Source organism: Vombatus ursinus, unplaced genomic scaffold (assembly GCF_900497805.2).
Source record: "Vombatus ursinus unplaced genomic scaffold, bare-nosed wombat genome assembly UNPS02014841.1, whole genome shotgun sequence".
In the NCBI taxonomy this organism is placed as follows: Eukaryota; Metazoa; Chordata; class Mammalia; order Diprotodontia; family Vombatidae; genus Vombatus; species Vombatus ursinus.
Window position 1 is genome coordinate 36536132 of NW_020954619.1, and position 26929 is coordinate 36563060.

The window sequence follows — 26929 nt, forward strand, 5'->3', positions numbered from 1 at the left end:
CCTTGTAGTAGGCATATAATAAATATTTGATGAATGGAATTGAAATATAGGCTTAAAGATTTTAAAGTGGACAGAGACCTAAAAATAATAATAAATGCAACCAAGAGATGAAAGACTTTAAAGAGGCAGAATTTTTTCTGGGATCTGATTGACTCAAAGTTTAAAGCAAAAATATATTTACAAACAGAATGAAAAACAATCATTTTGAAACAACAAACTTTACCTGGGCTTAACTCCTCTTCACTATCACACTTTTATGATAGACAACAAATTGCTACTATCCCCAAACTAACCTCAACACTGCTTCTGCCTACACATGTGTGATTCCCATGGCACTTAACAGTTTTATCCTTCACATGACTTTGAAGATTACTTTAGACAATTATAATCTCTAACTGGAATCCTGCCACATTCAACTATCTTTACACATTCCAGCTTCACTTGGTCATGCAGCCAAGTTAGCCAACCAGGGACATAGGGGTTATCACATACCGCCACATGGCCTTGCTCACCCCACAGTTTATCTTCATTTCTGATGTGAATTTGCTTTAGATTCTCATTGGTTAGTATGCAGAGACAGAAATCATTAGAGATTTTAACAAGATTATGATCTGCAACAAGAGGTAAAAGTTTGAACACTTCAAAAAAAAAAGCTAATGTACTCAATCATACAGACAGAATTGAGGGAGGAAAAAAAAATACTATCTTTGCTAGATCATCAAGATAGACCTTTTTTTTAAACACAGGTAAAAAGGTTTTCTTTTGGCTTATAAAATGAATGCAATTTTCAATGTCTAAAGCATCACATTCTTTAAGAGAAACACAAATATAGGAATATTTTGCTGGAAGAGAAAATTGGATGAATACTTTTTTTGTGTGTTAACTTTACATTAGAAAATTATGATTAAAAATACCAGCAGAGAAAAAGTTTCCTCCAATATATTTAGCATAAAATTTCTCACATTATATAGGGGTTAAAGGACCATCTTTAAGACCTATTTTCTCTGGTTACCCTATTCCTGCCTCCAAACCTTCTTTAAAGTTAGTAACTATGAATAAACTATCTTCTCCCCGTCAATCTGCCAAAGCATCTTCTGTCATCTTAATGACATCTTAATCAGCATCTTAATCAGCAACTCTTGAAATTTCCTAACCTCTAGGAAGCTTTATTGGCTGACTGGAGAAATCGTAGCCATACCAGATTCCATGCACGGGAATCCTAATATCCCTTCACTCTCCATTAACAAGATAACATTTATCCAACACATACTTGTGATATAATCACTTCATATAGCTTATGTAATTATCTCACTGCTTTATTTGGTTTTCTTCGTGTCATCTAAATGTCCATATATACCAGTGTTATCTGAGATTAAAAGTCCCTTGAAAGATTATGCCTATTAAAATATCTCCCTATGTAGTTAGTAGCTACAAAAAAATGACAATAACAGGCTTTGTACGAAGATGTCAGTGTGGCTGTGGGGAGACTCAAAAATGGGAAATCAAAAGGTAGCGTTTCCCAATTTAGAATTAAAGGAAATCTTTTCAAGAATCATATTTAGAGCTTAACTATATTTAGTTCAGGGAAAGATGCTTGCAAAAACCACTACAGTCCCAACTGGTTACTCAAATTTCTCCTTAGAGGATAACCTGAAACTTGAAACAATAAATGTGCAAAGAAATCACCCCTCATCTAGATGAGCCTGCTAGGGGTAATTACCAGTTTACTACTGTCTGGAGCCATTGCCCCTAAACCATTTAGACTCAAAGACCATAAAGAGCGAAAGAAGCCCAAAAAAAGAAGAAAAGGAGGAGGAGGAGTTGAGGGGAGGGGGGGAGGAGAGAAGAGGGAAGAAAGAATTTAATCTAGACAAAGGTAAAAGGAATAACTAGTTCTTCTTGCCTTTGGGCCTAGACAGCATTGTATATCCAGTTAAAGGCAGTTAACAAGCATTTACTACAAGTTTACTTTGTACCAGGCACTGTGCTAAACACTGAGTACATAATGAAAAAAAAAAAAATGAAGCCCTCAAGGTGCTCACATTCTAATGAAACAGAGTATGTTCCATTATTTGGAAAAAAAAAAAAGTACTCAGGAGAAAATATCTGTACTCTAACTTAGATCAAATCTGACTGAAGATTTTTTAAAGCTCCCATGAATCTCTGATTGTAGTCTCAAAGCCCAGGAAAAAAGCAGGAAAGACAGGAATGAGATAGGGAAACCGTAGTTCCTGTTTTTCTTCTGTCAATGAAAGAAAGAATGTAGGTTTTAAAAACTCAGTAAATATAGTAGATGGTGATTATTTCACATGCAAAAATATTAAGTATCTACTGTATTCTACTTGAGTAATTTTTCTTCTTCTAACTTACTTGTTTCGAAGCCAAATTATTTCTGGTTTGGGATTGCCTTCAGCCCTGCAAGTGAAATAGACTGTATTCCCAGAGGTCACATCCACATCCTGAGGCTCTGATGTAATCCTTGGTCTTTCTGTATCAAGAAATGAAAATGAAATATTACTTGTTTTAAAATTGTCAAGTAAAACTAAATGAGGATATTTTATTTTCATCATTTTTTAAAGAATGTGACAAATGTACATGGTAAATATTTTATGAAACTCTACAAATGGTTCCCTGCACAGAATACTAGTTTGTACCTTGAAAATTAAAAACGAACTGAAAACTGCTTAGTAAGACCTGTCTCTAAGAAATTTTATAGATTCATATAGCCAAGGAGGTTTGTAAAAGGAATGTCAAACAGCTATTACATCCCTATGGTAGGTCCCATACTTCGAGGATGATTTTTCAAGCAGCAGACCTGGGAATGCATGACCAAAAAAACCCACAACAAAACAAGTGAAAAGTGGAAACCAGTATAAGACCACAGCCATGCTGTCCTAGATAGAGAGCCATTCCCTGTTAATCACCTAAGATTATATTTTTTTTTATATTTATATTTTTTCTTTCATATTTATATAGCCCTTTGTGATGTATGAAAGATACTACTTTTGTTTTATTTTGTTCATATCATACTTCATAACTTTTGAATCAGATCCACCCATTTGTATTTCTCTAGACAAAAAGAGTCAGGGCATCTTATAAATGGGAGTGAGAACTAGCACAAACTCCCCCCAACAATCCAAACTCATAAATAGCTCAATGCCTAGTTACAGTGATGGATTCAGAAGACCTGAATTCAAATCCCTATTTTGCTGTTCACTACCTATGTGACCTTGGACAAGTCATTTCCCTTTAGTTTCCTCATCAGCAAAAGAAGAGGTTGAGAACAGACATTCCATTAATTAGAGATGTTCCATCTCTAAATTCCATCTCTGGTTTTACATAGATATTCTTAAACAAGTAAGAATAAAAGTTACATATAACAAAACAAAGTGCATGTGGCTTATCTGGATGAGTATGGCACAAGCCAAATTCAAATACTAAAAAAAAATATAAATTACCTTAATGAAATCACAAATTAAAGAAATTGCACACACAAGTTGGTGGCCACAGACTTCTGATTTATTTCCAGATTTCTGATTTATTTATATTCACAAAACCACAACTATAGTCTCTATCCATCATACTCCTACTCCACTACGTTTGACATAGTCCTCTTCAAACCAGGTTATGTAGGAATTATTTTAAGAAGGTCTGTCTCCTTGTCTCTCTAACTTATTCTTTTGTTGTTTCTCTCATAGTAATCTCTAAGGAGATTACTTACATATATGTACAGGTATATATACACACAAAAGCATGTGTATAAACTCACACCTATATGCATATATGTATAGACACAAACATATATGTTTATATATACCAGAGACTACATGAACAGATACTAAAGGAAATCAAAATGAACAAAATGGAAATTAGGCATCAACTATATTACAATGCATAGCATCAGGGGTAGAACAAATTTAATAGGTTCTGCCTGTATGTTCTTTGCATGATCACTGAATTTAAGGCTAGGAAGAAACTTAAGACATGGTCTAATCCAACCACCTCATTATACAAAGGATGAAACTGAGGCCCAGAGATAAGTGAATTGACCAAGGACATGTGGTTTAGTAATGATTAGAGACAAACCCAGGACTTCTGAATTTAAATCTAGTGGTAGAGCCACTATACCACAGTACCAATATTATTTCTCCTTTTGGACATGCAATAAATAAACTTTGGCAACAGTATTTGTCAGGCTATATGGTGATTACATTTTCTCAATTACAGAAGTTCAAATATGGCTCAATATACTTCATGGGAATATCCAGAGTACATGAATAAAAGGAAGAAAAATTAAAAAATAACTATCTTCATGTCATCCTCAGGTATCAAAACAACCCAATGTACTTTTTTATTTTTGCTAAATATGACCAGAGTTGAGCAATTAGGTAACATTCCCCAGTCATTTTTTTTGTTTTTTTTTTTGTTTGTTTAATTAAAAATATATTTTTTTTGCTGTGAACTTAAAACCCTAAGGGCCATGGGACTCCATTTGCCTTGCAGTTGAAACCTATTTGTATTATCATCCCCTATTAAATGTGAGTCCCTCAAATACAAACATTTCAATATACAAAGAATAACAAAAAAAAGATTGTGTAGGAAACTGTGAACTTCTATTGGATGACTTAGGGAGGTTGGTTTTGTTTTTTGTTTTTTGTTTAAGAAATACACATACAGGGGCAGCTAGGTGGCACAGTGGATAGAGCACCAGCCCAGAAGTCAGAAGGACCTGAGTTCAAATCTGGCCTCAAACACTTGACACTTAACTAGCTGTGTGACCCTGGGCAAGTCACTTAACCCCAATTGCCTTAAAAAAAAGAGAGAGAGAAAAAAAGAGAAATATACATATACATGTGTGTACAGTCATAAGAAAATTATAATGTCATTTCTTTAACAACTTAATTATCAAGGAAGCCTTTCTGGAAGGCTCTACTGCCACCAGTTGTTAATATTCTTCACCTTTTCAAATTATCTTCTATTTATTTTTCTTTATCCATGAGAGACAGAGTAGTATAGTAGTATTGAACCAGGAGTCAGAAAATCTGAATTCAAATCCTTTCTTAGGCACTTAATATTAGCTATGTGATCATTAGTAATTTACTGAAGCACTGATGAATGACTCAGTTTCCTCACCAGTAAATTCAGGAGACAAGAACTTGAACTACCTATGTCACTATGTTGTGAGGAAAGAGCTTTGCAAATCTGAAAGATCACAGAAGTTATTACTATGCTATATTCTCCTAGTAGACCATAAGTTCCTTGAGGGAAAGAACTGTTCTGCTGTGTGGATTTGTATCCTGAGTGCCTGGAATGGTGCCTTGCACCCAATACAAATGAACCATATTATCTCTATAATCAATTTATAATAGTTACTGAGTAAGAGAAAAGACCTTAGGACCAGTTATGATATATGTTAAGCTCTCACTCATAATGACATAGGAAATAGAGAATACCATAACAATACAGAGGGAATGGAATATGTTTCTATCACAAAACATACATTTAATACCAGTTAAGGAAGGAAAAAAACACCCAAAGAGATTTTCTTCTTATCTCTCTTCTTTAGTAGTTTCCCCAATAATATCCAGAACGGTGTTCTGAATACATTAAACATTTGATAAATGTAAACCTACATTTTCCCCCAGCATCCACTCATCTGTAGGCAAAAAGACTCACGGCAGCCGACAAATGGGAATGGGGAACAGCACAAACTCTCCCCAAAAATTCAAACTCACAAACAGCTGCTCAGAGTGATGGATTCAGAAGACCTCAGTTAAATCCTTGTTCTGCTACTCACTATCTATGTGACCTTTGGGCAAGTGATTTCCCTTCTCTAGGCTCATCTATCAGATAAGAGGTTGAGAACAGATGTTCCCTTAAAGTCATTTCATCTTTAAATCCTACGATCAAAGATGCACCAGCTGACACCTATTTAATTATTCCACTGTCTCTGGATACATCATCAAATCCTTTCTGCATTTGCTATTGGCCATTTTTATTAGTTCCAGGAAGTTCATATCTCCTCCTAAAATCCTGGTTCCTACATAGAGAAGATATAAGTTAAGATAAGAAAATGGTTACAGTAACGTCCACTATGATGGACAGTGTGAGATATCAGGGGAAGCTGCTCTCAATAAAAAGCAATTATCCTTCAGAAAAAGAAAAACCAAAGTTTTATTATAAAAAAGACACTGAGGAAATAGAAAATAGCAATTCCTTAGTAGGTTTCTGAAATTTATTTAAAAAAAAATTTAAGGCCAAGTAATAACTAATTGTTGCAAATAGACCTATGCCTATTTAGGACATGATAGTTTCGAATGCCTCTTTGGAAAAACCAAAACACAATCAAAAAATGCAATCTGGGAACCTGAGAGGGCTCATTTCAGTGCTGGCACTTCAGAGAAACTGAACTGGAATTATGCCAGGAAAAAACTCACCACAATTCAGTTCTTCAGGTGTTATAGTGGCCACAGATCTCCCTTGGATCCTCCTGGGATATTCACAGGTAGCAGCTGCCTGGGCATTTCCAGACTCTGCATAAGTCTTTAGCAGGTCTGCCAACCATAGGATTTCACAGTCACAATGGAGAGCATTTGAATCCAGTCGCCTTTGAACAAAGAAGAAATAGCCAGTGAAAAATTAGAAACAAATAAATGTGACAAAGATTGACAGACAAGGATGGTAGGGTTCAAACACAAATCTTATCTAATCAAAAATAGTGCTGACTACCTACTGGGCACACAGCCCTATGCTAGGTGGACATGCATGATATATACCATATGAATGGTCCCTCCTGAAAAGCCTTACAATCAAATTGAAGGTATACAAAACCACAGAACCCATGAATACTATAATCAGAAGGTCCTTTTGAACTCATCTAGCCCAAAGGCCTGAAATGAATGGAGCATAAATCCTATTTGTCTCATCCCTGAAAAGTGATCACCCTACGTTCCCATTTCAACAACTCTAGTGGTAAGAAAACTCGCTACTTAACAAGGAATCCCATTCCACCTTTGAACAACTCTAATTTTAAGAAAATTCTTCCTTATGTTGGCCTGAAATCTACTTCATTGTAGCTTCTACTCATCTGCCTTACTAAGTCCTCTCTCAGGTAAAAGCAGAAGTTTAATTCAAATGAAATTCCTATAAATTTGTAAATTTTGAAGATAGCTATATCATATTCCCATCAGTCTTCTTCAGGATAAATTCTGAACCAATTCTCATGGTGGTTTTGAGTTGGTCACAGATCTAGAAATGAATCTGGAGGCAATAAACATCCAGGGCTATTAGAGGCAATCAAAGTCCAAGGCCTTCATTTTACAGATGAGGACACTGAGATCTTAAGAGGTTAATTGACTTGCTCAAGGCCACACAGGCAGGTACCCATCAGAGGTGGGATTTGAACACATATCATCTGAATTCAGAGCTGGAGCTCATTCTAAAATACCGTGCTGATCTCCCTTTACCATGCCTAACCATTCCCTTCCGGACGTACTCCAACATGTTCATACCCCTTATTAAATATGGTATACAGAATTAGAGGAAAATAGATCCCAGACTACATGATCATAGGTCTAAGTTAGAAGAGAACTGAATGCACTCTACTACCAGAAGAACAAAAGAACCTTGAGGGAGAGAGGCAGCATGTGCTAGATGGGTTAAACCACAGCTACTGCCTCAACTCTCACCTGCCCTCAGACTAAGGCGTAGGTAGCCCAACCCAGAGTCAGAGCTCTAGAAACTTCCATTTCCAGTCAAACTGTCCTGCCTCAAGCCTTGCCTATATAGCAATCACTGAAAGAAGCAACCTTTGTAGAGAAGGGTTTCATCACCATCATCACAAATATCAACCACCAACAAATTGTCAACCAACGGCAGATAAGCTCAATATGCTGAGGGAGAGCAGCGTCCTCCAGAGAATCAACTCTGCTACAAGCCCAACTCTCACGGCCAGTGTCCAGAGGAATGACCGTCAGAGAAGCAACCTGTTAACTATCTCTACGGGTACCCCACCCTGCACTCTCCTCAGCAGCCACAGCTACTCAAAACTGGAAAAAAACAAAATTTTTGCTACCAAATTCCTTTGCACTGTTTAAATGGTTCAACATCAGAAATAGACATGGTTTTATTACTAGAAATTACATAAAAGAAGCTACATTACCGTAGGCCTTGTTTATTGGACTTTGCCATCTGTCTTGCAACTGAAACTTCCTATATGTGCTAAATCCCCATAATAAATTATGAGCTCCTCAAATACAGGGATTATCTTGCTTTTCTATTTTTATTTACAGCACGTAACACATTGCTTTGCATGTAGCACTTAATAAATGCTTTGTCATTCATTCATTTATTTATTCATCCATTCACAGTCTGGAAGCAGGTTGTTACCTCCCTCTATCTGGATAGTACATTTCTTTTAAATTAGACTAAGATTCCACTGGCTTTTTAAACAGCTGCATCATACTCATTACATGTTGAAATATTATCTTAGTTCTATTTCCCTCAAACTGTATTTGTACATCTGATTTGTTGAACCCAAGTGCAGGATTTTACATAATTAATTTTCATCTTGTTGCACTTTACCATGGATGCAAGCTATGAAGGTCTTTCTGCATCCTCATCCTGTCATCCAATCTGTCGCCTATCCCTGTCAGTTTCCTGATGAGTCTGAATCTGAAAAATTCAGCATGTATCCATGCCTCTTCCAACACTGATGACAATGATAAACAAGCCAGGAATGAGAATATAGCCAGGAGAACACCAGGAAACACTTCCCTCCAGGCAGACATAAATCAACCCACTTTTCATAAAATCGCTCTACTATGAATCTATCTATAACATCTTGCCCAAATTCCTCCACAAGGACAGTCGTGGTCAAGTCTTTTGTCAAAATACAGACACATCTACGGTGGTTTCCCCAAACTAGTTCTCTTATCAAAAAAGAAAATGAGTCAAATTTGATACAACTTTTCTTACATGAACCCACGTTGGCTCCTCTTCATTTGACACTTATTCTGTAATACTCTGAGCCTTTAGTTCTACTTAGATGTATATGTCTTTTCTCTTCAACAAGAAAGTAAATTCCATGAAAACAGAAAATTTGTTCTATATTCCTTCATATCTTCTGCACCATGGCTACCACAACTCATAAAGCAGGCATTCAATAAATGTTTTGTAGACTAGCAAACATTAGCAGTATTTAGGAATAATCAGATGATGATTAAAAATGAGGATCATTATGCTTAATATCTATCAAAAGGAATATATTTATTCCTTAATAAAGACTTAAAATACTGAAAGATAAATTTCTAATTGAAAAAAATTTCCTTATTGTGAGAATAATTGCTCTTATTCTGGCAGTCTTTGAAGAAAGGGTATATTTAAGTAAGTTTAAACAGTTTAGCTATACACTCATGCCTAGAAACAAAAAACTGGAACTGGCATAATAGAGATTATTTTTTCTTAGTCTATGAGGAATTAATATAACATGCTGTGTTAAAAAGCAATTAGGAGAATTTAAAAACGAGCTTAAAGATATTCTCCAATAATTTCTACAAAATCTATCGAGATTTATTCAATACAAATGCTTATATTTTATAACCAATAGTTTTACCCACCAAAAGAAAAAACAACAACACTTACATTGTTTGTTATCTTTTATAACAGATTTTCTGATTGGTATAAGCCCCTATAAATACTAATCAAAGGAAATGACTACATAGATACTAATATGCATAAGTATATGTCAATATGGTATCATAGTCAAGAAATTGAAATTGGAAGTGGAAAACTTTGATATCACTTATTCCTAGTACTATTTATCAGCCCAGTGACATTAGACAAATTATTAAAACCTTCTGAGTATCATTCTCCTCATTTGAAAAAAAAAAGTCATGAAGATAACATTTACATGCTTTTAAGGTGTTATAAGAAAAGACAACTATGTACTATACAACATTATAGAAATAGAAGCTGTGGATTTGCATATATCATAAGTGCAGAATTTGACTTGACTTAAACTTAGATTAAAAAAAATAATTTACTTACAATCTCTTCATGGAATTCAAGTGACTAAAGGTTCCAGGAACTAAGTGAGCAATTCGATTGTTATGTAAAAATCTGTCGAATGAAAGAATATAATGAATCAGTATAATGTAAGCACATTATATATGAATGATTAGAAATTTGTCTTTCAGGAGATTTAAGTGACTCTATTTTCTGCTTCATTTAAAAGTTACCATTGTTACCATTATTCTAGATCACCATTGGTTTGTTGAAACTACTCAATTGCGAGGTGAACAGCATTAATTTGTAGCCCAGTTTCAATAATGTTAATTTTTAAAATGATACTACTATGAGAAAATGTATTTTAACTTTTTAAAATGGATACTGCTTAAACTTAAGACCTAGTGACCAGCAAATTTAGTGAATAAGATGACACTGCTCCAAGGTAATTACTTCTTATTACTGCCTTAGACAGTGTATTTCAACCTTTCTTGCGTAATGTCTGGGACACATTTCTCAGAGTAAGGTTTTTAAATGTATAAAATACATAGGTTTACCAATGTAACCAAAGGATAGTGAAAATAAAAATGTATTTTTCCCACCCAAGTTCATGGACCTCCTGGTGTCTATCAGATCAGCTCAATAACCCCTGGGTTCCAGTCAAAAAAGAAAACTTACAGCCTTTCAAGCTTGGGAAGATGGTTGAATGATTCTGGGTCCAAAGTCTCAATCTGATTAAAGTGCAGATATCTATAAAAGCAAAAATTAAAAACCATCAAAATTTATTTTTGTCAACTTTCTTCAGAATCATTATTTTCCATTGTAAAAGGGATTATATGTTAATTATAATTTTCATAGGAAATAAAAAGATCATTCAAATATGAAAACCAAAATGAAAAGTTGAAACTAACCTACAAGTTTAGAGTTTCTATGTTTACTTATAAGATCAAATTTACATAAAACCAACATTATCTTATTAATAAAGTATCTGACTACTTAAAGCTAGTCAGCTTTTTTTTCAGACTGGTGATTTCATCATTAAATGCTGCCATATCTATTAACTATACTTATTATTTTTTAAATAGTATTTAGGGCCATGATCAATTATTTTGGTAGTGCTATTTTCACAGATCCTAACATGGTGCTTTGCTCACTGGATGTACTTGTGAAATATTTGTTTGTTTGAAGTTGAGTTCAGAAAGATACTTGATTTTTCATAGGAAGTAATAATGTTATGTTATCTTGGGCTGCATTAAGAAAACCAGAGCATCCAGGACTAAGAAGTAATAGTCCCTCTTTCCTTTGCCTTGTTACAACCAAATCTAGAGTATTGTGTTGAGTCCTGGGCATTTCATTACAGAAAAGACTTGTAAAATGGAAAGAATCTAGAGTTCTCCCAATAACATCCCATAAGGATCAGGTGAAAAAAGTGGGTTGCTTGGCATAGAGATGGCAGGAGATATAAGGGAGCTGTTTTCAAGGGCCTAAAGGGATAGCAAGTGAAAGTAGGACTAGACTGCAGCCCCAGAGGGCAACAAACACAAAGAAAGACATATGGAAGTTGAAAAAAAAACAGATTTAGGATTGTTGGAAAGAGATAAATTTTTAACAACGAGAATATCTGAGAGTACCCCACAATGTAGCTGGTTTCCCCTTACTCGAGGTCTTTAAGCAAAGGCTAAATGATGATTTGTTGAGGATGTTACGGAGGGGACTCTTGTGCAGGAGCAGGTCAGAGCAGATGGCCTCTGAGGTCCCTTCCAACAGTCCTTAGGGATTTTGTACATGTCACAGAGAATACTTTGAAGATGCTCTTTGATGTAACAAATGAAGAAAGTCATGGACAATCCATACACTCTAAATTAGGTTAGCATTTACCAACCAGAAATAAAGAAATCCATTGACAAAAGAATGAATAAACACATTATGGTATAAGAATGTAATGAAATATTACTGTGACATAAAAACAAATATGAAGGATTCAGAGAAGCATGGGAAGACACATAGGAACTTATGGAGACTAAAACAAACAACATACATACACAATTACTACAACAATGGAAATGGAAAGAAATGGAAAGAAAGGAAAAAAAAAGAATTCTTCGCCATTTGAATGTCCCGTCTTGGTCCCAGAGAAAAGACAAGAAAATATATATCTCTCTCCTTGTTTTGTGAAGAAAAGGAAGTACAAGTGCAGAGCATTATGCCTAATGTAAGACACAGCTGATGTGGTTAGTTTTGCTGAACTGCTTTTTTATCCTCTTCTTTTAATTCTTTGTTATGAGGGATGGCTCAGCTGGATATAACAGCTACCAGGGAGGCTAAGGCTGGCAACTCTCCTGAGCTCAGGAGTTCTGAGCTATAATACATTACACCAATAGAGTATTTGCATTAAGTTTAGCATGAAGATGATGAGCCCTGGGAATACAGGTCCACCATACCAAGAGGGCAAATGGTTCAGGTAAAAGCTCCCACATCAATGAGACTAGAATTAGGTCTATGAGTGACCCCTGTACTTCCTGAAAAAGAGAGAACTAGTCTTTAAAAAAATAACAACAACAATAATAATAGATGGTTCACTGTGTAGAAGGGAAAGGACGTATTTGGGGAAGAAATAAGTAATAAAATATATCAATAAAATGACAAAATTTCTAAAAGTTTATTCAACTATAAAAAGTAAGATTTTCTCATTTTATTCTTGCAGGTGGAAATCAACTACATGGTAATAAAGGGATTTTTCAATAAACAAAAAAAACATAAGATATTTACATAAAATTCCCGCCTAGTTTTATGGTACGTGAGACATCAAATTCTTGTCCACATTGAATTCATATCATTAGCAAAGTTAGTAACAATGGATTCCTCGTATTTTCTGGAAAAATGCTTCTTCAGACAAATTGATTTCTCATTATAAAATTGGTTTTGCTAAGCTAGTAATACATCATGATGAATTAAGAATTCTGATAAAGAATCAAATATTCTCTAGCAGCAAAAGATCCAATGGACTGAACTGGACCCTTATTATCACAGGCACATATTTTATAGTGCCAATATTACAACTGGTTTATAGTTCCATTCTACAGCTGCTTCTCTCTGTTTTCAACTCCAAGGTACAAGATGTCCTTTCCCCAGGTTAAGCTCATCACCTCTAATCTCATCACAAGCTGCTAACTAGAACCTTGACTGACTGCTTTACTCAGCCTTCTCTTCCTTCTGATTGGAGGGCTGGAGGGGAGAGCACCACACTCTTCCCAATGTCTTCCTTTATGGAGGGTAAACTGAACTTTGAGGCTCACTCCACTCTGTATCTGCTGCTTTGCCTGGTTTCAACTACATGGAACAAGATGCCGTCATTCCAGGTATCCCCTCATGTCCTGTCTCCCCACCTTTCCCAGCTTCCTTTTCTATGTTACTTCCCTCTATTTGATTATAAGCTCCTTGAGGAAAGACACCAATATTCTTTTTATTAATTGTATCCCCAACACTTAGCACAGTGCCTAGCACATAGTAGATTCTTAATAAATGTTTATTGGATTGGAGTGGAAGGAGTAACAACACAGTTAAGATATCTTCCCTCAACCAATCCACCCACTCCACTGGTAATAACTTTGAAGATCTGTCACTCCAACCCTGACTTTTCTCACAAGTTACAAACCCATATTTCTAGATGCCACCTAAATGTCTCCACCAGGAAATCTTACTTATATCTCAACATTCAACATGTTCACAACTGTCTTTCTCCTAAAACATGCAGCTTTTGACTTCACCATTTCTGTCAATGGAATAAATAAAACCTATGTTGTTCTGACTCTTCTTTTATCCTCACCTGTGATTTAGTCAATTGTTAATTAGGATTGATTCTACCTCCCTAAGATCTCAAGTTTTGTACCCTCCTTTGTAATACTATGATTCCCCCCATACCCCAATCATAGGCTCTCATCAGCCACCTGGTACTGTAACCTGATTCTGTGTCTCTGGATTCCAAATTCACTCCCCATATATGAACATACAAGAAATCCAGTTGGACCTGCTCCCCACATAAGCCAGGGACTGAGTTACTCAGAGACGGAAGAAGAGAGTTACCATTTTCATAGTGCGGCTAGAAGCCACATGGTACAGTGATGCAGGCATAGAACGTAGAATCCCTGCTCCTGGATTTGAATTCCCACTTTGACAACTTAACCTGTGTAACTTTGGGCAAATCACTTAATCTCTGAATCTCTGAATCTCAGCTTCCTCATCTGTAAAATTAGAGGATTAGATTTTATGACATCTTAAGGTCACTCTGGTTCTAAATCTATGTATGATCGTATGATGACTAAAATAAAGGTCTGAGGAAAAGGTGGATTAGAATGTATGTTGTTGTCATTCAGTCATTTTCAGACATGTCTAACTCTTTGTGAACCCATTTGGGGCTTTCTTGGCAGATACTGAAGTGGCTTGCCTTTTCCTTCTCCAGCTCATTTTATGATGAGGAAACTGAGGCAAACAGGGTTAAGTGACTTGCCCAGGGTCACACAGCTAATAAGTACTTGAGGCCATATTTAAACTCAGGAAGATGAGTCTTCTTCACTCCAGGCCCAGCACTCTATCTACTGAGCCACCTAACTGCCCATTAGAAAGTATAAATTACCATGATCAGTACAGAAACGATTTCACTAGCATTCAAAATAAGTTACAAAAAAAAAAAATGAATTCTCAAAACACAATTTAATAGCCTTTGAATTTAGCCACTTCAAAATTCCAGTCAATCAACCACTCAACAAACAAGTAAGTGCTTTATGTCAGACACTGTGCTAGACTCTGGAAATACAAAGGCAAAAAAAACAAGAGTCCTTTGTCTTCAAAGGGCTTACAGTTTAGCCAAGAGACAATAGGTATTAATAAAGTATACAAAGAAGAGAAACAAAAGAAATATAAGGGGGGGAGGGAGAAGGCTCGAGCAGATAGGGAGATAAGGACAGGACTCATTTAGGAGGGAATATTTGAGCAAATCTTAAAGGAAGAAAAGGATGCTAAATGACAAGACAAAAAAGTGGTGCGCTTCAGACATGGAAGATGGCCAAAGTAGAGGTCTAGGGAAGGGAGACAAAGTTCTTTGTGTAAGGAACAGCTAGAAGGCCAGATTGGTTGGACCAATGAGTTCAAAAAGAGGAGCAATTAAACTTTAAACAAGGCAAATAAAGACAACAAATATTCAAAACATAGTGATAGGCTTTTTCCATTCAAGATGAGAAAAAAAATCTTCACTGGTTAATTAAAAAGTTCATAAAATTTCCAATTACATCTAAATATGTATTTCTATGGCACAATTACTGAAATATTACATGTCAAATAAATTATGTCTGATCATGTGCATTCCATCCAACAATACTTAAAATTTTCTTTTAATTTTCCTTATCTTTTAAATGGGGATAATAATACTTATACTTACACAACCTCTCCTCCCCACCCTTGGTGGTACCCTGTAAACCTTAAAGTGATGTCTAAATAATAAAGATGACATCACTATTATTACAATCTATAAGTATCCCAGGAAAAGCATTGAGAAAACATACCTTTTTCTCTTCATGGCAAAGGTAAGATATTATAGGAATGAACCATGCATGTATTGTCAGAAACATAAGTTAGTTGGTTTTGCTCATTTTTTCTTAATTTATAAATCTTTATTAAAAGGGATGGGCCACTGGGTGGGGATGGGGATTAAATATTTTTAGAAATAATAAATATATTTTTTTAAAAAACACATAAATAATTTTTAAACTGTTTCTCATGTTATCAAATGAGGAAATTTGTTAGAGATATTTTTCTGATCAGATGATTTTAGAATTCATGTAAAGTTTTTATAGTCTTAGAATAAATCTGCACTACCACTGTAATCTCTGACCTTTTTTGGAATCGCAAAGCCAAGTTTTAGGGCACAACAAAGCATGAACTTGGAACCAGGAAAGACCTGGGTTCAAATCACATCTCCAATAATTACAGACAGTTCTCACTTTAAGTATATTCACTTTATTCAACTTTACATAAAGAATTCTGAAAGAAATCCCACATTCCCAAAAAACACCTAAGTTAACTTTACTGGGTAGTACTGTTCTGCCTCTCTCTCTCTCTCTCTGTGTCTCTCTCCACTCCTGCCCCTGGCCACAAGGCTCTGCTGCCATCTACATACCCACACACCAAAACAGAACAAAAAACCCCTTAACAAAAAGACTCTCCAAGTGGAAGCAGAAGAATGGACAGCCGCCCCCACAGCCACCAAATAGGGGCCTTGGCTTGAGACCTCAGGCACAGATAGAAGACACCTTTGCCCATTTGCCCTTGTGTCTGAACCCACGCGTCTGGCCCCACGTTTCTGTCTTCCATTCATCCGTGCTCAGGTACCTCAAGGCTGTCCCTGGCCCCCGAATATCACCCATCCTCTCCTGTCTGTGTCCATCTCCAGTCCCCAGGTGTCTGCCCCTTGTGTGTTCTTCCTTTCCATTATGGCTAGGACCCCTCATGGCTTTCAGAGTAGGGGCTCTTAGCCTTTTTGTGTCTCGTGGACCCCTTTGGCAGTTTGGTGACATCTACTGACTCCTCAGAATAATGTTTTTAAATGCATGAAATAAAATACATGGGATTACAAAGGAAGCAAATTACACTGAATACGATTATCAAAATATATTTTAAATGTTTGTAGACCTGATTAAGAACCTCTTTTGTAGAATCCTGATTTAGTCTTTGGCATCTCCACTCCTTTAGTGTGATCACTTCCAGATCTCACAATCCCACCTCCAAGTCTTCCCCATCTAGGTGTGTAATCTGATATTGATTCTTTTGGAAGACAGATTGAATTGGTTCTTCGCCCTGAATTTTATCCATGCTACAATTAAGAAAGCCCAAACCAAATGCTACCTCCTTTAGAAAGTCTTCCTTGATTCCCCTAGAGTCAAACATGCCCTTTCTTATTAGACCTCACGTGCCCCTTTGTTGAATGTTCTAATGCACTCCTCATGTGTTTTTTGGGTAGTATAGGTACTGTCTGTGTTTGATCCCCCTTACTAGACTGTAAGCTACAAGGGGATAGGGAACAGGATTTAGCAAAACTTTCTATTTCAGGGCCTAGTACACTACCTTAAATACAGTAGACAGTTAATAAATATTGATGAGATCATGGGTATTCAGCGATAAGTCTTCAGGTAGTTTCAGACTGAGACAGCTAGATGGCACAGTGCATAGATCACTGGGCCTAGAGTTAGAAAAACCTGAGTTCAAGACCTGACAAAGACCTAAGACATTTACCAGCTGTTAACCCTGAGCAAATCACTCAACTTCTGTTTGCCTCAGTTTCCTCAACTATGAAACGAGGATAAAGATGCCACCTACCTCCCAGGGTTGTTGTGAGGATAAAATGAAAAAGCACTAAAAAAAAAAAAGCACTTTGTAAAGTGCTTAGCACAGTGCCTCACACAAAAGAGGTATTATATAAATACCATTGTTATTGGTTTTTGTTATTGTTATTTCCATTTTTATAGAGCCAAATATATCTATTCACAATCTTCTCCTTTAATTCCTTCCTCATATCAAAAATACCTGATTTTTCAAATGGTGGTCTTACACACACACACACACACACACACACACACACACACTGATTCACTAGTATAAAAAGGACTTAAGCCCTATTAGTTGTTGTCAGTATGTGACTGGGGAGAAAAATCTATCAGAAACATGGCAAGATCCCAAAAGACAAAAATTGACATGGTCCATCTTTGCTATTCCATTTACATTCTCATAATTAAAGCCCTCTCTGACTCACATGTTATTAAGTAGACTGCAGAATACAAGCAATAAACTTCAGTCAAACCAGGGAATCAGTGCTCAAATGGAAATATGAGGAAGACAAAAGACATTCTTACATAGTAATTCTTATACAGTAATTCTCTTAGTGGTTTCGTATCAGGATTCTTTCAAATGGATATATTATTCCATGAACTTTTTCTCAAAAATGTTTTATAATACATTAATATAGGCACTGGAAAATGTGTCTGCCATGAACAAATATATGTCACTGGAATTAGTTATGACAACATACAGATGTTTCTTATTAATGTAGTCTTCTGCTTCAAAAACTGATTAAAATATTTAGAAAATATAATAGCAGCATTTTTTTGTAGTAGCAACAAACTGGAAGGAAAGAGGATACCCATCAATTGGGGAATGGCTGAACAAATTGTTGTATATGACCTTAATGGATTATTGGGCCTAAAAAATCAATGGCTATGAAGAATTCAGAGAGTTGGGAAGACATCTATGAAGTATTACAAAAAAGGAAAATGCATAACCAGGAGAACAATTTACTTGATGACAACAATAACGAAAAGGAAAACAACTTAGAAAGACTTCAAAACTCTGCTTAATGCAATGATCACTCTAGATTTAAGAGGACTAATGATAAAGCACCATCAGAGAGATGGTAGACTATATGTGCTAACTATGGTCAATGTTATTATTCATTCTGGTCAGTTGTACTTATGTATTATAAGGCAAAATTCATTAGAAAGCATCAGCAATAAAAAAAAATCCATAAAACATTTAAAATATACATTTATAAGAATTAATCCAAGAAAGTAAATATGTGTTAAATAGGTGGTTGTATCCAAATAAGTCTATCTGACACAAAAAGCTTATGTGTTGTTTTCCATGTATTTCAACAGAAAGATGTTGAGCTGTTTTACAAAAGTCCATTTTGATCAGTGACACAATCCACAAATACAGCCAACAAGTTCCTTTAACTTCATCTGGGGGAACTGAGTCTCTAGAGAGTCACAATTTAATAACTTCAGTGAACAAGTGGTAACTTGATCAAAAGATTTTTTTAAAAAATGAAATCAATCCATAATAACATATACAGTAAGAAATCCCATATAATGATTCTACTCAATAAAAATTGACTCGTGTTTTCAGATGAAAGTTAAAAATTGCAAAATATCTTTCAATACCATTCAATGTATACATACTGCATGCAATTAGGTCAACATGAAACCTTTCACTCTCCCTACTCCCAATGCCCTCTCGCTAGGTGGTGTCCCATAGAGCCTGTGTGAATTTAAACTGAGTTTAAGTTGCCTTGCCCACTTCCCATGAGCCTAGTGTTCTTGGATTCAGCCCTAAAGGACTTAGAATTTTCAAATAACACTTAAGAATGATGTAGTGATCCCTTGGGATCAGCAGTAGAGGGGGATGCATCAAAAGAGGATTGGGCCACAGAGCCACCCTCTTGGATCAGATAAAGGAAAATCCAAAGGAGAGGCAAAAAGAACTCCTCCACACTTGGCAGACAAGGAGAGCAAAACTGCACATTGATTCTTGAGTGACGACTCATCCTCTGACTCATACTCTTTTGACGCATTTCCCTTGTCCCAGCCACTAGCCCAGGGACCAAGGGATTTTTTTCATTGACCCAAAGCAATGAAGATAATGTTCTTCATCACTGACTCAAAGCACATATGGCCTACTAGACAAGGCCAAAAGAGCTCAGCTCATCTTCAGATGGGCTCCATGAGAACCAATGTAGCAAAAGTACATGAGAAAAAGGTTTTGTGAGTATCCCCCATTACATGTGAATACATTTACTATAATAAGATTTGTTTTTCTCTCTCCTCCTTCCCCACCCTATCCTCACACACACCCCCACACCAACCCAACTTCCCAAGAATTACAGGAAATTACAAAGGAATTGGGAAAGGAAATTACAAATGTGTAGACACAGAAGAAAGGCAACAAAAGATATTGGTCAATTTTTGCTACTTCACATCCGTGAACATAATTAAAAGCCTTTAATTCATGTCCCACTGAGCATATACATGTAGCATGCAAAGCACAGACATGAGTCAAAGCCACACATTTTCTCCATTGAAAGGCAACCAAGTAGATGATATGACTAAAGGCAGAGCATGGGAAAGAAGGATGGCACTTACAGTTGCTCTAGAGAGGCAAGTCCCTTAAATGCTTGCCTGTCAATTGACTGGATTTCATTCTTGTATAAATAGCTGAAACAAGAAACATTGGGGAATATTAGTACACACACAAGACCTGACAAGGTGGAAAAAGAAGAATTAAGTTGACACATAAAGACAGCTTTAAAATGAATGACTGAATGAGGGAAACAAATGTGATGCTTGCATAGTCACTCCCTCCCCTCTTTCCACAAGAAAAACATCACGAGATAAAGACTAAACATGCCCAGAGGGGAGGGAAAGGGAAGGGAGAAAAAATTAAACAACTTCCTAGAAGTCAAACCTTTCCCATGGGCTACCATTGGAGCTTCAGAACGGTCAATTCTATGTCCCCCCCCCCCCAGTAGTTTTTAAATATGCTATCCTAAAGCTCTACACTAACTGAAAACACTTATTCCCCACAGACACAGAAACAACAAAAATAGCCATAAAATACAAATAGGTCATATAGTTCTGTTCCTGACACTTTGCCAGCTTGCAAATATTCAGGAATAAATATTGGTAAATCAATTATGTCAAAGTTCAAAATAACTACCTTGAAATACCAGCATTAGACTCTCATCAAAATCGAATGAGCACCACACAAAAATACCAGGCCTCGGGGCTAATGAAATCTTGAAAACCTAGATATTGTCAAGCCTGCATGCTAATTTCTAATTAAATGACATTAACCTCAAGGCTAGACCTATTTTTACAAAAATATCTTAAATAAGGGATTCCTGACCCTCGTATTATAAGACCTAAATGATTCAACAAAAACTTATTAAGTATCTAATGTTTACAAATTTCTGTCAGGCCTTTTAGAGAGATTCGTCTGGATTGCCATCTCTCTCCATTAGATACTTAATAACATTAATTTAAAAACATTAGATACTTAATAAGTTTTTGTTGAATCATTTAGGTCTTATAATACGAGGGTCAGGAATCCCTTATTTAAGATATTTAAGTGTAAACAATGCAGGGTATCTCCCAGGAAAATGGACTGCAGGCTACTCATGGAGGAGTTTTCACCAGGAACATTTGTTTTTTTTTACATGAGATTGCAGAAGTGACTCCTAGTCAACTATAGGCCCCTAATCCCCGTTGGGACAGTTCCACAAGTCCTTGGAACTCATTTGAATTTCCCTCTTAGAGATGAAACAAGAGTCGTCGTGTCCCCCCCCCCCCCCCCCCCGCCCTTTTCAATTTTGTTAATTGTTTTATTTCATTTTCAATTCTGTTTTTTTTTCCCTAGTTGTTTGAATTGAATAAGGTCTTGAGGAATACTAGGAGAGTTGGTTTGTTTGTTTTTGAGGTAGCATTGTATAATAAGTAGAGTGAAAGACCTGTAGAGTCAGAAAGACCTGGGTTCAAATCCTACCTTAGGCACTACTTTGTGACTTTGATCAAATCACTTAATTTCTCTGGGCCTCAAGAAATCTTCAAAATAATGTTAAGCTAAACTTCCTATGAGGAAGAAAAAAAAAAACAGTCCCTTAGAGGGGGACTTTCTGGCTGAGTAAAAATCAAACATACATTTAAGATTCAAATATTTGTTTTTTCTTACTTTTCTTTAAAACACCTTTAAAGAGGGAGAATGGAAGATGTAAGGAATTAAATCAATAGTAAGGGAGGGGGTCTAATGAAAAATCAGAAAGCTTGGCCTATCACATATAAATTTGCGGTGTTGTGCATAAGGATTTCCCTGGATCAATGTCTCCTTTATAATTAAGACCCTGAAGCACTAAAGCTCCCATGTAATATAAAAACAGCGAATGAACACATTTATTTTTAAACAAAAGATACAGAATTTCATACTCAGAGACACATAATCATATTTCACCAGGTAACTATCTGCTATGTTACTTTTAGTCTATGTTAAATCCATTTATTTACCAGAAACTATTGGTTGCTATACTTGGTCTTCAAATAGAACTATCTTTTTGAGTACTAGGCACAGTGAATAAATTTTAATCATTTATATCTTCATTATACCTAATAACTGTGAATTTTTAATAGGCCTGATGCTAGCAACTAATTGAAATGGTGAAATGGCACTGGATAGGTGATGTCCAGATTTGAATGGGCCTATTCTTAATACAAGGATTAGTTTGGACAACTCTTTCAGGAATACAGGTTTCCTAAGATTTTTGTTTTTGTTTCTACCTAGGTTTCAGAGTTGTGAGGATAGCACTTCTCATTTCTTTTCTTTCTTAAAAATACCACCTCTGTGATTTCATGAGTGTATAGCAGATACATCAAACTCCCAATGGCTGAGCCTGATTAAAATATAATTGGAATATGTTCAATGAAATAAAACAAAATGTAATACAACAGTGATGATGTTAATTTCTGGGGTTTTTTGCCATTTAAAAGATTTTTTTACATTTGTATTATAAAATTTTGAATTCCAAATTCTCTCTCTCCTTCCCTTCCCCAACCCCCCTTATTGATAAGGCAAGCAATGACTGATATAGGTTATACACATGTAATCATGCAAAACATATTTCCATGTTAGTCAGAAAACACAGACCAAAAAGAAATTTCAATAAAGAAAGAAAAATAAAGAAAGTTTTAAAAAAGTAAGCTTTGATCTGCATTCAGATTCCATTAATTCTTTCTCTGAAGGTGGATAGTATTTCTCATCATGAGTCATTCAGAATTATCTTAGATGAATGTATTGCTGAGAATAGTCAAGTCATTCACAGTTGATCATCATAAAATATTGCTGTTACTATGCATAATACTCTCCTAGTTCTGCTCATTTCGTTTTGCATCAGTCCATGTAAGTCTTCCCAGTTTTTTCTAAAAATATACTGCTCTTTATTTCTTACAGCACAATAGTGTTCCATCACAATCACATATCACAACTTTTTCAAGCCATTGCCCAATTGATGGGCATGCACTCAATTTCCAATTATTTGCCATCACAAAAAGAGCTGCTATAAATATTTTTTAACACAAAGGTCCTTTTCCTCTTTTTTTTCTCTTAAATCTCTTTCAAATACAGAACTAGTAGTGGTATTGCTAGATCAAAAGGTATGCACAGTATGGAACTATAGCCTTTGGGCATAGTTCCAAATTGCTCTCCAAAATGGCTAAATCAGTTCACAACTCCACCAACAATGCACCAGTGTCCCAATGTTCCAACATCCCCTCCAACATTTGTCATTTTCCTTTTCTGTCATATTAAACAATCTGATAGGTGTGAAGTGGTGAGTTGTTTTAATTTACATTTCTCTAATAAATAGCGAATTAGAGCATTTTTTCATATGACTATTGATAGCTTTGATGTCTTCATCTGAAAACTGGCTGTTCATATCCTTTGACCATTTCATTTATCAATTGGGGAATGAATTTTATTTTTATAAATTTCATTCAGTTTTCCATATATTTGAGAAATGAGGCCTTTATCAGTGAAACAACATTAAAAATGTTTCCCCCACTTTTCTGCTTTTCTTCTAATCTTGTCTGCATTGATTTTGTTTGTACAAAAACTTTTAATTTAATGTAATCAAAATTATCCATTTTACAGCATGTAATGCTCTCTGTCATTTGTTTGGCCATAAATTCTTCCCTTATCCATACATCTGACAGGTAAACTATTCCATACTCCCTTAATTTGCTTATGGTATCACTTTATGTCTAAATCACGTAATCTACTCTGCTATCCTCTTCCATTTTGGGGTGAGTTCATCCTATTCACCTTATTTCCCTCCATCCTACTTTTTTTTCTCACTTATCCTTCTCTCTCTCTCCTTTCACCAGGTCTCTCCTCAAAAGTGTTTTGCTTCTGACTAAAGCCTCCCCCAATCTACCCTCCTTTCTGTCAGCCCCTCCCTTTCTCTTATCCCCCTCCTTCCTTCCCTATAGGGTATAATTAGATCTCTTTCTATTTAAGTTTGACACCACTAATGTAGTGAACTCCTAATAAGGAGTTCTTCTCTTCCTCTTCCTCCTCTTCTTCCTGTTTCTTCTCCTCCTCTTCCCCTACGTCTACTCATTCCCATTAGAAGCTATGCTGAAATCCACACTAATTTAATGATATTAATAATAATAGTGATAATCGAAGTTCACAAAGCACTTCTTACATATATTACTTCATTTAACCAAGGATTAGAGAGTTGTCAGGGCTACTGAGGGATTAAGTTTCTTGCTCTGGGTCACAGAGCCAGTATGTCTGAGTTTGTGTCAGAGGCAGGACTTAAATCTAAATCTCCCTGACCCAGAGATCATCTTTCAATATAGACTATGTTCTGCTGTCTCTCAGATGATAATGATGATGATGGTAATGGTGAATATACTGGCAATTACAATGACATCTGTAAAGATTAAGGTCATTCTATGAAGAACTAAGGAACCAGCACTCCCCTCTTTACCTGTGGACAACATCCCCAGTGTAAGCACTATTTCTTTCTTAGGCAAATCTGTAGGGATTTGTAAATTTCAAAGGGGAATGAGTATTTATGATATGATCATTTCATGCTTTCTTTAAAAACTTTTTAAAAGATGATACATTATTCTTCTCTACTCCTTTTAGTCAAAGCTGAACAAATAAAAATCCTCACTAAAGGTCTTCCCTACTTTGAGAAAATGTTTCATGAAAACTGATCTGGCTGACTGTTACAGAGGGAAAAACATATTTATATCCTGAACCTTAATGATTCAAACCATTTTTGCTTTGTATAAAGGAGGTTCATAACTTAGGTGAATTTTTGTTTTTCATATGCATCATTTACTTACATTGTCCATAGTATGGCATATTCTCATTTAATGTTTCTAAATATGTGGTATTTAGCATTTCAGTGGTATCAAGCGGGCAATACCTTTGTTCTTCTTGCCCAAATAATGCAATCTGAAGAAAAGGTTAAATTAGCTTTAGTTACTGAAATACCCCTCCAGCCCTTTTCTTTAATTTTTGATTAATGAAAAAAAAATCACAATTGCAAAGTTGGAAGAGATCCCAGAGGAGAGTTAGTTCAACCTATTCTTAACAAGAATCCTCTCTACAAAATGCCCAAGGAAGTTGTCCATCTTTTTACTCAAAGACCCCTTATAAGGGGGAATATATACTACCATTCTACTCTCAAACAACTTGAATTTTGTTTAAAAAATTTCCAACTATCACATATAAATCTGCCTCTTTAAAACTTTTACTCATGATTCCTACAGTAGTTTGCTTTCTTAGACTAGAGAACAAATCTAAATGCTCTTCTACATGAGAGTTTCACATACTTAAAGGGAACTCTTCTGTCCCCCTCAAGTTAACTCCTTTCTAAGCTAAACTTTCCTACTTCCTTCAGCCAATCTTCATATGGCATGGACTCAAAGTCCTTCCCATTCTGGTGGACCTCTTCTAAATGTTTGATTTAAAATTAAACTACATAAACAAATAAAAATAACTGAAATGTTAAAAGAAAATTTAGTTTCAAAACCCATGAAAATAAAGTTAAGTCAAACTTCATATAAGAAAGAGAAGGGGAAAAAAAATCCCTTACTAGAAACTATAAATTTCTGGCTGAACAAAAACTCAAGTGACATGTAAGGTTCAAATGTGCCTTTCCTTTTTCTTTATTATCACTTCTCTTGAATATATTATACTGAATCCTCAAACCCACATAAGAAACTCGACTCTTAACCTTGTAGGCTACATTTGCAAGTAACTGACCAAACAGATAGATTGTGTAAGTGGTCCTTGACTTTGCAACAGATTAGTGCTAAGTAAGAGTCATCATGGCACAGGGGATAGTGAGCTGATTTCAGTCAGGAATACCTGGATGCAAGTGTTGCCTCTGACACTGAATCTAGATATGTCACTTAACCTTTCATTGTCCCTGCACCACTCTGATCCTATAAGTTATAGAACATGTGTGACCTGAATTGATAGTTTCCTCACAAGGAGTTCCCTAGGCCAATGAAATTACAGTTCTGATCTTTAAAAAAAATAAATCTTTAAGTTACAAGCACAAGTCAAAATAATGTAGGTAAAATCTGACTTTCCTACAGAAATACTGTTATGATAGAATTAAAATCCTAACTAATGACCTGACTGGTTACAAGCACTATCACCAACCAACCATCAATTATTGCTGTTGTACAATCATTTCAGTTGTTTCTGACCCTTCATGAGCCAATTTGGGGTTTTCTTGGCAAAGATACCTGAATGATTTGCTATTTCCTTCTCCAGTGGATACTGTGTATCCATTTTGTTAGGCAATCAGAGGTAAAGCGACTTCCCCAGGGTCACTGAAAATGTCTGATGCTGGATTTGAACTCAGGTCTTCCTGACTCCAGGCCCAGTGTTCTATCCACTAAACCACCAGCTGCCTCCAACTATCAATTACACAGTTCAATAATGTTTAGCACAAAAGTATTCTTTAAAGTTAGGTAAAGTAAAAAATATTAAGAACTTCCTAAGACAGAAGATACACATGGTAAAGGAGGAAAGAGTTATTGGACTTCCAGAAATGAATAGTGGGGCTCAAAGGATCAAAAAAATCATAGGATTTACAGCTAGGAAGAACTAGAGAAATCACCTTGTCCATTCCTAAGGGTGGCCCAAACCGGATTTAAATGTAATTCTTGAAATACTTAAAAAATACAGAAAAATACATAATATCAACATGTACTTTTCTAGGTCAACATGTGGCCCACAGAAATCCTTTTGTAGTTCAATGACTCCTTTCTATTTGAGTTTGACACCACTGATCTAAGCCAAAGAGTTATATTATAAATAAGGAAGCTGAGGTATAGACACCTTATTTAAAGTGGCTCAAAATGAATAGCTGACAAGCATCAAAGCCAAAAAGGTTAAGTGACTTGCCCAAGGTCATACACATATCGAAAAAAGAGTAGAATTGAGGTCCTTGGACTTCAAATCCAGTAGCTCAAGAACTACTGGCTCTTGAACCAAAAGGAATTCACCAGTTGAGATACTGTGAACT

General features: G+C 35.8%; 1 protein-coding gene across 2 annotated transcripts in view; it reads right to left on the reverse strand.

Moving 5' to 3' along the window:
* Positions 1-26929, reverse strand: part of PXDN (peroxidasin) — a 143067-nt gene that overhangs the window by 43773 nt on the left and 72365 nt on the right. The window contains exons 4-8 of one of the 2 annotated variants that reach the window (XM_027840347.1): positions 19968-20039; positions 10684-10755; positions 10048-10119; positions 6438-6607; positions 2371-2488 (exon numbers count right to left, since the gene is read on the reverse strand). In XM_027840347.1, the coding sequence (XP_027696148.1) occupies positions 2371-2488; positions 6438-6607; positions 10048-10119; positions 10684-10755; positions 19968-20039 (504 nt within the window). The remainder of the gene's footprint in view (positions 1-2370; positions 2489-6437; positions 6608-10047; positions 10120-10683; positions 10756-19967; positions 20040-26929) is intronic. The other variant, XM_027840348.1, reaches the window with a different exon arrangement.